At 38.0% G+C, this 12,569-nt stretch overlaps 2 protein-coding genes across 9 annotated transcripts in view; both read right to left on the bottom strand.

The window, feature by feature from the left end:
• Nucleotides 1–542: 542 nt before the first annotated feature.
• On the bottom strand, nt 543–3,826 carry LOC127803586 (PI-PLC X domain-containing protein At5g67130). Its single transcript, XM_052339943.1, has 8 exons — nt 3,551–3,826; nt 3,336–3,458; nt 3,101–3,238; nt 2,873–2,971; nt 2,467–2,770; nt 2,160–2,383; nt 1,992–2,078; nt 543–1,097 (listed from the first exon to the last, which is right to left on the bottom strand). Exons 1-8 carry the CDS (start codon nt 3,686–3,688, stop codon nt 918–920), a joined length of 1,293 nt encoding a protein of 430 aa, XP_052195903.1. The 5' UTR covers nt 3,689–3,826; the 3' UTR covers nt 543–917.
• A 321-nt stretch (nt 3,827–4,147) lies between these two features.
• Nucleotides 4,148–12,569, bottom strand: part of LOC127803585 (histone-lysine N-methyltransferase CLF) — a 33,358-nt gene continuing 24,936 nt past the window's right edge. For 7 of the 8 annotated variants that reach the window (XM_052339936.1, XM_052339937.1, XM_052339940.1 and 4 more), the window contains 14 exons: nt 12,328–12,489; nt 11,250–11,334; nt 10,913–11,035; nt 10,786–10,833; nt 10,619–10,690; nt 9,650–10,365; nt 8,837–8,993; nt 8,514–8,734; nt 8,295–8,426; nt 7,226–7,316; nt 6,432–6,479; nt 6,225–6,353; nt 6,049–6,126; nt 4,148–5,897 (listed from right to left, as the gene is read on the bottom strand). In XM_052339936.1, coding sequence (XP_052195896.1) covers nt 5,706–5,897; nt 6,049–6,126; nt 6,225–6,353; nt 6,432–6,479; nt 7,226–7,316; nt 8,295–8,426; nt 8,514–8,734; nt 8,837–8,993; nt 9,650–10,365; nt 10,619–10,690; nt 10,786–10,833; nt 10,913–11,035; nt 11,250–11,334; nt 12,328–12,489 — 2,254 coding nt within the window. In that variant the 3' untranslated portion in view covers nt 4,148–5,705. Of the gene's footprint in view, nt 5,898–6,048; nt 6,127–6,224; nt 6,354–6,431; nt 6,480–7,225; nt 7,346–8,294; nt 8,427–8,513; nt 8,735–8,836; nt 8,994–9,649; nt 10,366–10,618; nt 10,691–10,785; nt 10,834–10,912; nt 11,036–11,249; nt 11,335–12,327; nt 12,490–12,569 lie in introns of those variants that run through there. The other variant, XR_008023535.1, reaches the window with a different exon arrangement.

The following is a 12,569-nucleotide window of genomic DNA, read 5'->3' as shown; positions in this document are numbered from 1 at the left end:
ATCAGGAAATAATGTCTTGTTTATCATGATAAATGATTCTATGCAATCCTTGGGTACATATATTTGTAAGAGTCCATGATTTGAATAACTCTTCAAGTGCTTTTAACCAACAGAAAAAAGGAAAGCTTTTGAGTTTTGAGTACCTGCCTGTGCTATCTTCATAGTACAACCATATTCAGTACATTAACAATAACCACATAATTAATTACTCCTTTCTAGCTAGACACACTATGGTCCATTGTGAAAATGCTGTAATGGGGACTGATATTTAATGACCTTTTCAAGCCAGAAACTCAATTAAGTACCAAATTTGCATAGAATGAGATGACCAGATGATACAAAACTCAATTAAGAATATTCTTTTTCCATCAACATAAGGTGGATGGGCAGAAACGTGTAATGAACAAAAGATAATTGTTGAACAACTCTCAAAATGAACTGTACAACTCAGCTGAAGAAATGGATCTTCTATCTAAGCATAGCAAGAACCAGTAGGGAAGCAGACTTCAGGGTAAAAGTAAAACCCCATCTCAGCAAACAAATGAAAGGGAAAAAAAAATGCAACTAAAGCAAATTTAGCAGACCTGTGTCACAAACAGAAAGAGAGGAAGAGAGAGAGACAGAAGTCTAGCAAAAACACCTGAATAACATGCTGGCAGCTTCCTGGTCTCTTCTGGCCCATTTTGACCTCAAATTCCCTATACAACTCTCAACCTTTTGTCTGACTAGAAACCTGAACTGATTTCTATTTTTTGCCAATCATTTTTCAGGAATCTAGCTAGCATTTCAAGCCATTCACTTCACTCTTCAAAGCATGCTTTGATATACCTATTTCTAAAATTTACGTACTACAAAAACTAAAAACCCAGCCCCAAGGCATTACTGATCACCATCTAGCTTGAAGACGTCTGATTTAGTCACAGTAGAAACAACATTGACATGAAATATAAAAAGCAGGAAATGTAGGAACTTGTAACACGAACTGTTGAAGTAGATCCTGTCAATTCCACAGATCCAGAAAAACTTCCAGCAGCATAGGTTGGTGAAGTTCCATTAGAAACAGGGATGTTTTTACAAACTCCAAAGGGAGCTCCTGCCTGTGAAATTCCACCAGAGATGTGCAATTCAGTACCAAAGTCATGCCAAAACATTATTTCGCTTTCTAGAAGTAGAAGCATCATTAGCCCAACTGCCCAAGCATAGGCTGATGAGTCTAAAACAACTATGTTCAACTTATCTAAAGCATAAGCTTCACAGTATATCTAGAAATTCTGAGTGAATAAAACACAGTAAAACATTCTGGATCATATCAAGTTTGATTTTGTGTTCAATTTGCTTGTCATGTCAATGAGAGTCCAAAACAAACTCCAGGGATATGAAGATGACTTCCAGGTTTGTTGAACATATTGGGAAAATTCTTACCTTTTCAAATCAAACAGCTTCATGCATTTCCACAAATTTAGATTTCTCTTATGATGTTTACATTTCATCCATATACCTCACATGTAACAAGGCACGAGAAAAGAAGCATATATTTAAAGTTGGAAACTATATGTTACTTGCCAATCTGAACTTGGAAAGAACTCCAAAAATTACAATGTAAATGCCGGCAAAAACTCCAGCCATTTCCTAGAAAACTCAAAAGTAGAACCAGGGAGAGTTGATTGCATCACCTTCCTTTTCTCCCTCTCAATTACCAAATATTGCATGAAATTATTGGAAAATCCCAGCAAATCTAAATAAAGAAGCAAAAGTGCTGGAACTTAATGCAGTCTAAAGTAATAATGTGTGTAATTGAGAAAAAGTAAATCTATGGTTCAAATGGAAAAAGAAAAAGATCAAATTTGTATCTCAAAAAAGCATTTATAGTGCCTGGGAATCATAGACTAAAAGAAATAGGAATGTGAACGTGTTATGGCACTGGTAAACTTATGATATCCTTCATGAAAGTGGTGCCAATTAAACTAAGGACTGTGGATTTGTCAACACACCTGGCAAGCAGTAATAGAACTACACCCACATAATGTCTGGCCATTCATCCGATCTAGAACGTCAAAAACACCTCTTCCATCACTCCTCTGCATAATTGCCAGACAGAATGCTTAATTGAATATCACATTCATATATTTTTCACTTTCAATGAAATAAAATTTTAGTACCATATAGAAGTTCACTGCCAAAAAGTTGGGCATTGTATTCCCCGCTGCTTTGATACAGGTACCGACCATATCAGCAAGAGGAGATGAATGCTCTTTGCAAGCATCAGACTGAGCTGGGATTGTCGGGAAGTAGTTCTGTAGAAAAAGAGACACGCTCTTTGAATTGAGTGGCCGTGATTCCTTCCTGTTTGGGCAAGAGTCTTGTTCCACACCACCGTCCCCAGCTGAAATGCATAACAAAGTTGCTAGTGAAGAAAGCAGAAAAGAAAAAGTGGTGCAATGGTAACCTCAATTCCACGGTACTCACGTTCATTTTCCACCATGTACCTCCACTGGTAAGCAATTCCTTCATCTGCTTCTTTTGAAGAGTCGGAAGTGAAAACCAGTAACCGGTGATTTTGTTGCACCATATCAGCTACAGTGGGCCAATCTTGACCCTTCTTCGGCATTTTCAACACGGGAAACCAATATTTGTCCAAACCAGCCGCAGCGAATAGCTTGGTCAACCCTTTTGGAGAATGCACATAATCTTCAATTATAATGGTCACAATTTCTGTCGGATTTGCACCTAAGAATGCCTCAACTTCCTTCAAGGTGTTAACTGCAGGTTGCTGCAAACAATTGAAATTGGCAAGCTTGAGTCACAATTACGAATCTCTCGAAAGACTAATTATGTAAGAAAAAGAAATCAGTGAGATGGGAATCTTGATTACAAAGGCAGTGAAGTTAAAGCACTGTCCACGGAATGAATGGCAGAGCCAGATATCGTCCTCGAAGTCGTACATGTCCAACATCAGTCCTCTCACTCCATTCTAAACAAAGCCCATACAATGAAAAGAAGACAAAAGGAAAAATATAAAGATCAGAACAAGCAGATAAAGAAGAAAACGAAAAGGGTACATACATGTCTATATCAATCAGCGAACAATGGAATCACATACCAGCAATTGGTTAGTAACAGAGTCCTCCTGATTGTAGAATGTAATTCTCTGAACACCGGTCAAGGACGGTGCATCGACAATGGAAAAAGAGTTATGGGTGACGAGCCAAGAGTACTTGTTGAAGGGCAACCCATTGATCTACGGAACCCATCACCAGAATTGGTTTGAAACATACAATAGGAAGAGAAAACAACAGAATTCGAGAGGGAAATGGAGGCAAAGACGAGAATCTTACAACAGAAGTGGGAATTGTAGCTTGGCCTCTGATGCAGAGGGGTTGGTTTTTGCCCATTGCAGGGCAGTTGCCACAGTAGAGGCCAGACCCACAGTCGGTGGCCGCAGAGCATGAGTCTAGAACCTGCGAAGATGTTGAAATCAGTTGAACTGAGAAGGAAAAGATTGGAACTTTGCGGATCCAGATGTGGACAGAGAGATAGAGAGAGATGAAACCTGGCAATTGCCGTTGGAGCAAGCAGTGGAAGTGACGAAGAGAAGCGATAAAATGGGAAGAAAGAGAGAGAGGTACCCATTTGCAGGAGGCCTACAGCATCTGCTCATACGGTGCTGCTTCCCAGAACACCCCAACATATTAAGTGTAGATGCAGAGCGAGAGAAGGGGACTGGGACTCCTCCGAGGGTGCTCAAATCGGATTCGAACCCCTCTCTCTCTCATCAGGCAAGAGTAGAGACACCGAAAAACAAAAGCAGTTTCCACAGAGAGAGAGAGAGAGAGAGAGAGAGAGAGAGAGAGATTGTGACATTTTTTTTTATTGTTATTTTTTTTAATATTATTATTATTGTTATGTTCAAAATCAAGCTTTTATATGATGCGGTGTTGTAAGGAAACACCTCAGTTCTTATTTTTCTGTTTTGAAAACATTTTCGAAAGTTTTTCTTTTTTTATTTCAAATTTTATTTATGTTTATTTTTTAAAAGAATATCCATTTTCATATTTTTAATTTTCATTAAAAATATTTCTCATTTCTATGCACCATAAATAAGGTGAGAGCTGATCTAACATAGTCGACGACATAGTTTTGGAGCATGCCTGCCTATGGATTGGCCAATATCTTTTTTTTTTTTTTTCGTTTTCGTGCAAAATAGATAAGGTGAGAGTGAAGGTGAAGGTGAGGTGAAAGCTGACGTGACACAGTCGACCACGTAGTTTGGGAACATGCGTAATTAATTATTTATTTATTTTTTTCTTTGCCTTTGAAAATTTTGGCCCATTTTTACCATGTATCCTGTCTGTAATATCTTGCCTCCCCCGCCTCTCTTAACTCTTTTTTTTTCTTTTTTAATTCTGCTTTTTGCTTTATTGTTCGTACTGGCTTTCTTTACGTGCTTTTCACATGGTGGGACAGCCGATTCTCTTGGGCGGTTTCCACTAATTGTGCATGCTGCCCTGCCCCTGCGATGTTCCACTGATTTCCTGCGATGTTTCACTGGTAGACCTAAACATAGAAAAAAAATGTCTTCTAAGGTAATTTTCACAATCATCGGAATTATAAAAATTAATGTAATAACATTTTTGACTTTTTTATGCAGTAAGCTTTCCAATTCAGTTCATGTGAATTTCTCAATCGTCGTCCTTTCTTTCGGATGCAACCAACAAATCCTACCCAGGGAAGGGAACGTGCATTGATTACTTGTCCTTCACCGACCCGCAGGACCACTACTTCTGCGGCTGTCTCTTTAGATATTATCCTAATCCCACGCAAATTTCCCAACCATCTCATTAAATCTGGAAGCTTATCGCCATTCCAAAAACTACCCACTTCATGAGGGAGTGCGAGGACTTAAAAGGATATGCTAATACTATTTATTAGTTTTAGTAGGGACAGAGCTCAGGATCCTGCCAAATTTTCAATACCTACACGATTCTTACATCATATTTGCTGTTGCGTGTTACTCTAGCCTACTTTAATTAGATCGTAGGAATAAAGTAGTCAAAACTATTGAAAGACCAAATCAGCATATTCTAACCACCCAAGAACTCTTTCCCTATTTTCTCCATCTTCCCTCGTCCTTTTTTCTCCCCCTCGACCTAGTGGGCGAATCTTCAAATGAACCTCTTCTCCGGTCACTGCGGTGGGGTCGGTTGTCTGGTTCAGACCTGTGAACCAAACTAGTGCTTGCTCGCGCCCACCATGCCATAAATGCGTACCAATGTAGCTGATAAATGATTGAGACGTGTAAAGTCTCGAGGTATACATTCGGTGCCTGCACGCTTTAGCCGCATGTTGAGAAGCCTCCACGGTTTCTCTTCGCATTTAACCAGCATCTCATTCGGAGTCATCCTAAAGCTGACTTCACTAGTACGCATGGGCCTGTCTTCCCTTTTAAACGGAAAATTGAATGCAACTAATAACTTAGTTCAGTAATTGGAGCTTCCTTCATTGCCGCTTCGGCCAATATACTCAGTTTTGAATAACGCATGAATGAGTAAAAGAACATTCCAACTGGGTATCAGTGGAGACAGCAATTGCCGTCTCTCCAGCAAGGAAATGGTTCAAGAATCCACATTCTTGAAGATCAATGATAACTGGCTCTTTTGTAAAAGAATGACAAAAAATTGAAATTAGGTTTGTAAAAGAATGCTCAACTAGGCAAGCTTCTTAGCACGCCCACTTGAAGGGGCAGTCTCGTCTTTTTTGGTACCCGATGCTTCAGGTTTTCTTGCCCAAGCTGGAGCTCGGTCTGGTTCATAACGATAGTCGTAGAACAGTTCCTCTCCAGCACTAATTCGTTCCTTAGCAAATATACCCACTCTATGATCCCCGGCCACCATAATAACCTACATTGCAAATTTCAAGTCGCGTGAGAAGATAAATTAGCAAAATCCACGAAAACAAATTCCTAGCACTACTTAAAAGTTCTCTTAAAAACTTGCCAGAATTAAATGCTAAAAGCTAAAATCACAAAAGCAAACAGGCAGTCAGAATTACCTTAGCATAGCAGTTTGGATCTGGAGAATGGTTGGCAAACTTTAATTTATCACCCTTCCGATAAGCATCAAGAACAAACTACACAAAACATACAAAAGCTTGTGCATTCAATCCAGTAGAAAACAAGACTTGAAAATTTTGAAATAAGAACTCAAGGACCAAAATGTGTATCATGCCTGATCATTAAGATTGAAGAGAAATGAAGAATTTTCCCGGTCATAAATTTTTCCACGCTTGTCTGCTTCCCTGTGTGAGATCAGTTCCCCCGTATATTCACCAAGGTATTCATGTTTGCCAACGCTATTCTGAAGAGTAGTTAAAGATGAGAATTCCAGACAAGAAAACCAAAGCTAAAGCAATGAACTAAAAAAACATACTATTACCTTCAAAAATGCCCCCCAGCCAGAAACATCAGATCCCCCCAGCAAAACCTGTACAAGTATTGAAATAACCAACACATTGGAAGGCCATACATATAGACCTAGCCAAAAAAAAAAAAAGGCCAACCTATAGAGTATAAACTAAAATACTAGTGAGGATAGTGCAACCAAATTGTCAGGCTCATAATGAATGAAAACATTTTTTATTAAAAATAATAAAAAATAGCCCAGTCAACAATATTTACACTTTAAGGATGTACCTCACATTATCACATAGGACCAAAAGGTGAACTTAACTTAACACACATTAAGTATGGTCAATAGTTGTCCCTTCAGGAACAACCCAGCGGCTTAGACAGAAGTGCCAAGGGAAAAGAACTAGGGGTTTTAAGCCCCTTAAGCTATGTCTGAAAATAGGATTTTGGAAGAAAAGGAAAAGAAAAACTCATACTCATGCGTGCACATAAAAATATATGTGCCCAAGTAATTTCATTTTCCTTCCCATTGCAAAATCCTTTGTTCCAAGCATGGCTTTGAAGTTTTGTTAAAAAATCCTTGTCACTAGGAGTTTTAAGCCCCTTATGCTATGCCCAAAACTAGGATTTTAGAAGAAAATGATAGGAAAAGAAAATTTATACTCATACGTGCAGATAAAAACTTCAAAGCATAGCTTTGTTAAAAAAAATCCTTTCCATTGCAAAATCCTTGTCCCAAGAATAGCTTTGAAGTTTGCTAAAAAGCCTTCTCTGGTTATACAACTATGAATACGAGGAAAACGAAGTAAAGTTCATGAATACCCTTTGCTGTTGTTTGAGGAGAAGCTTCATGTTCCTACATTCATAATTATCACCTCTTTGGGAAGGAACCCCAAGTGTTCCATCACCACAACTGCAACCATTTCAAACAAAGCACAAATGCTGCAGAAAGTAATGAGAGAAGAAAGAAACATCTACAGAAATGCAAAGAAGAAAGGAACATTCTAAGACAATTTCAGATAATGATATTTTCGTATCCCAACATGGTATTGTACAATGAGTTGGAATCTCAAACTACCATTAAGTTTTTGAAAGATAAAAGACTAACAATTTGAACCAGCTTAAGCCAAGAATAACTGCAGTAATCAGGCCATAAATGCTTTATAGATTCAAACAGAACATCTTGTCTGATTCTAGCATGTGTTTCCTCCTAAACCCATTTTTTTTTTTCTGGTGATACACAAAATATATACTCTAAAACACAAAAGGAGAACTAAAGGAAAGGATTCAAAAAAAGGAAAACTTTGCACCAATCCAATTACACAGCAAACTCAGTTTGGACTAATTTAATTATTGAAGATCAAGTCAAAATAACATGCTATATGAGAAGGCACAAAGCTCATAAGATTTGACCCTCGTTTCTAGTCTTAAAAGCCAAAATTAAGTAGAATAGGAGAGACATGGATCAGGCTTGTAATCATGTATTTTATGGTTCATTTTTAGATTATATGCAGATTCCATTTGTTATTGCTCTGGCTATAGCAGCAAATCAACTTCAACATTTTATAAGATCTTGTAATCAGCCTTTACCAATTACTCAGGCATGCAAAACAAAGTTTAAATTGGGCATCTGTTTTTCCAGATCGCATCCTTATACGTCTTGACAAGACTCAGCTGTTTCACATTTGGTACTCAAGCTGAAAAGACTTAATTTCAACAAGATATATACCCCATACTAATTAAATATTCAGATTCAGATACTTAATTCTACAGATTGCCAAATATGATGGGATTATTTTCTAGTTGCACAAACTGGAAGCTTTCAAACCTAGTATTCACCAGCATCAAGATTGTGATGGAATCAAATCCAGACTAACAAAAGCATACGCACCTGACCCAGCAATTCCTGCAAACATCCGGATCACATTCCCGGTCTGCAGCAAAGCATGGACATTGACGACTCCGACATTGACTTTTTGCACAATGACAGCCCCTAAACCGATTCTTGCAAATCTTTGGACACCTAAATATGAAAGACAATGTGGCATTTTAAAGACATGTTTTGTCAAGTGATAATGCACATTCCTGCTAAGAAACAAGAAAGGCCAACCCGCAGTATTTTTCACAGCAGGTCCCATTTAAAAGGCAAGGACACTGCTTCCCACAAGCAGATTGGCACCCGCAAGGGTTGTACTGCCTGCAAGGCTGATCTTTCTTATCCGAAATCCGTTTTCTAATTGAATGATATCCAGCAGACTTCCAAGTGTACTTTAAGCGGCGAACCCGACCTCTCCTACGTAAAAATCTTGATCTTCTTCTAACTTCATTGCCCTACGTAAAACAGAACAAAACAACACAAGAGAAAAGATTAGATCAGGTAATTAAAATGAGGACCTAGGGAAACACAAAGAAACACATGAAAGAAGTACTAACTGCAGTTTCACCACCATCGAGTTTGGAGTAGCCTTCAAGCAGAGAATTCATACCATCACCTGGTCGAGAACATAGCCTATTCTCAGAGCAATTCATGTATAGAAATACCTCCGAACAGGTTTTCATACCATTCATAAGATTCCTGGAAATTAAACAGCTGTAATGACCAAAAAACAACATTGTTAGGGATTCAACAGATCATCATAAGTTGGACAGTACAGTAAAATAGTATGGCATGAACACAAAAGTTTTGGCAAGCTACTCAGGAAGACCAAAGGATACATTATTGATTGATTAATTCAGAGTTACAGTTATTATCAATTGGGGATTAAAAGAAACTTGCATTTCAAATTTTAAAGAAAATATCTACTTATTTATATATTATCAGAATAGCGGCATGGACTTAATATTACTAGCAATTCAGAGGATATGGGGTTCATTAACTTGGTATCAGATAACCTCATGAAATAATAAGGCATTAGACAGCAATCAGACAATTGAACTGAAAACAAAGTCATTCAAAGGACATATACAGAGTTCAAGGACTTGTTGAACTCAAATGTTATTTCAGACAAACCACAAAGATGGATGCAGGGGTTTAACTGAAATGCCATGTCATAATTCATAAACTGTCAACTGTATAAGAGAAATACATTTGAAAATTGCCATGTCCTCTGTTCACTAGGATATCCGAACACTAAAGTGAGCAACAAGATAAACAATCATATGAGAACCTGTAGACATTTAGAATTATTGCTCAAACAAACAATATGGCTCATCCAGTTGAAGATGATATAAATTCAGGCTACTAACCTGTTCCTTCCAAATATCTCCAAACCTTTTCCATAAAGAGCTTTTTCAATAATACTCCAAGGTTTACCATCACTTGATTCTAGTTTACAGACATTTTCACCAGTAAACTCTTCTTTCCGCAAGCTGTCATTGCCACACACTGGCCAGTCACTAATTACCTTATCTGATGTCTCATCGGGAACTTTCTTCTGCATAATATTTTTCTTGCAAAGAATTGGTGACTCCTTCCTTCTTGGTCTTCCAATGCTCAAAGATTTTTGCAATGAACAGGAATGATCACTTCTTTTATGAGGACTGGATCGAATTTTTGCATCTCTTGAGCCAAGTCGTCTACTCGCAACAGCATCAGTATCAGAAGAAACCATTTTCTTCTGCCTTTTCCGCATGCAAACTAGAACACGTTCAGCAACTCGCTTGCTATTCCTCTTATAAATCCCATATTTTCTGGCAAGCTTAGATTTTGGCGGTGATGAAGATTGGGTTCCAGGAGTAATGTCCTGTATTCTAGTCTCTGAGCCACTGCTTTCTGATCCTTTCCTTGCACTTGAGGAAGCACTTTCACTTTTGCATAATTTTGGCCTCCTCCGCACAGATGAACCCAGAAGTTTCCTCTCCGATGTTTGAGTGTCACTACCATCAAGGGAACCAACTCGTTTTTCTCCAGAATCAACCAGCATAGGGAAGCTTACTGTAGCATTCTGCTCAGACTTTAGTACCTGGAAAAGGAGAACATTTGTGTACACTACCTTACCCATGCTTCAAACAAGTAAATTATTCATTAGACCAATCAAAAATATCAGAAAAGACAAATCTTGATGCCAAAACAGGGGCAGCAAATTGCTAAAAAAATGTGTCAACTTCACATCTAAGAGGAAAGGAAGAGGTCAGATGGAATTGATTATCATTGTCTATAGATTAAAGCTACCAAAATATGCCTAGCCAAAAAATAATAAGAAGAACAATATTTACCAGCTTATAGCATTGAAGGCTGCACGGTAGGTTCTCCTCAACTGGACAGCTGCAAGGAGATTGCTTCTCCGTCTGACAATTGAGTGGTTACTGAATTAAATTGATGTTCCAGAAAACAACCAAAACAGGGACTACAATGACATGAAATAATCAAACAATCAACTCACAGGAAAAACAAGATCCTGGGAACATCCATGCAGTCTACAATCAAAAACCTGCCAAAGACAAACAGCAAGCATATAGAGGATAGGACAGTGGCACAAAAAATTCACATTCAGAAGCAATGGCGCTTACAAAACATCTACGACAAAACAGATTGTCGAAAGAATCCAGAGCTGCATCAAGATCTTTATCAAGAACCGTATTCCCAGGCCCCTCCATGGTAGATTCTCCCTTGACAAGAGCTTCGTACCTCTCCTGTATAAGATGTTTGATGGTGGTTCATATCTCTGTAAAGCCAGCACAAAACAAATGGGAAACAGCTGGACCAAAGTTTTCACTATGACCAGTTCTATTAGATAATTAATTTGATAAGACCATCATGTAACACAAAAAAGCAAAAACACTCATTCAACAGACACCAATAAAGATCAACATAACATTCTCCAGCGAAGTGCACAGTGCAGCATACCTTGACTTCACAAGGTTTTCTGGAAAAACACTGTGCTAGGGCATCCAATACAGCATCAGACAAGCCAACTTCTTTGATGGTCATTCTAGAGAGAGAGAGAGATAGAGGATGGGAGGGATTAAAAACTATCAGAATGAGCATGAATATTACTTGTCCATGCAGAACTAACAGTTTCAGACAACATAATAGTTACAACAAGAACATATCAAGCCTTCATCCCATTGCCAGATAACATAATAGTTATGATGTTAAAATCTCACATAAATACATAAATAAATTTAGGCCAGACTTATCCCATTGACACATGTCTGAACTATCTCTAGAAGTTTTCCAGATAAGAGATGTTCAAATTCCTGGAATCATGATCTAGAAACTCTTTAGTATGGAACAGTTTTTCCCTTAACTTCATAAGTCCCAAGGAGACTTCTTTTCAAGGAATTTGTGTTCAGAGGATAAATTGGCTCTTTCTTTGTGTGTGTGTGTGTGTTGGGGGGGGGGGGGGGCTACTAAAATAACCAAACTACTCAAAGCTCCTCATGCACACATTCTTTTAAGCTAGTTATCAAACCAAGCTTGAACAAGCATTGTCAGCTTTGCTCATTTACATTTAGCAAGAATAATGCGCATGGATTATTATCTTAACTGTGAATATTGAGTTGGAAAGACTAATGCATACACCTGAGAGGCAAGTGGATGGAACAGAAGAAATTTGCAGTAGAAAAAGTAGAGGAAGATCAAAGAAAGCATGACAAATAATGGCCTTCCAAAAGGTATGGCCATGGATAGAAATGGATGGAAAACTAGAATTCACATAACCCACCCATCTAGTGGAACTATTGATATTGAATATTGAGTTGAGCGGAACCAAAAACACATGTGCATGCACACACAAAGAAATAGCATGTCTCCGCATTGCATTACAAAATATTTGATATGGACATATAAAAAGTTACTACAAGCAGATGCAAGAACATACAAGCATTATTTGACATAAAAATTGCTTTTGCTTTATTATTGTAAAACAATCGGAAAAACAAAAACTGCAGGTTTAATGAAGTTTGTTAGAAATGATACCTACCGCAGAATATAATCTTCAGAATCCCCAAACTCCTTCTTTTCTTCATCTTCATCAATTATTTCTTCCTCGCTGTCACTGCAAATTAGAGCCTCACCCCCATTTTGGTCATAATAAATTCTCCTTCGACCTACTACTGACTGATCCTCCGTCATTCTCTGATTTCTACATAAATCAATTTATGTCTCAAATGAGCTCTACTAGCATCAGTAAGATAGAAATGTCATTATAAGATAGAGAGTGAG

Source organism: Diospyros lotus, chromosome 6 (assembly GCF_014633365.1).
Source record: "Diospyros lotus cultivar Yz01 chromosome 6, ASM1463336v1, whole genome shotgun sequence".
Taxonomy (NCBI): domain Eukaryota; kingdom Viridiplantae; phylum Streptophyta; class Magnoliopsida; order Ericales; family Ebenaceae; genus Diospyros; species Diospyros lotus.
Note: the sequence above shows the minus strand (reverse complement) of the source record. Positions and strands in the feature narration are given on the sequence as shown.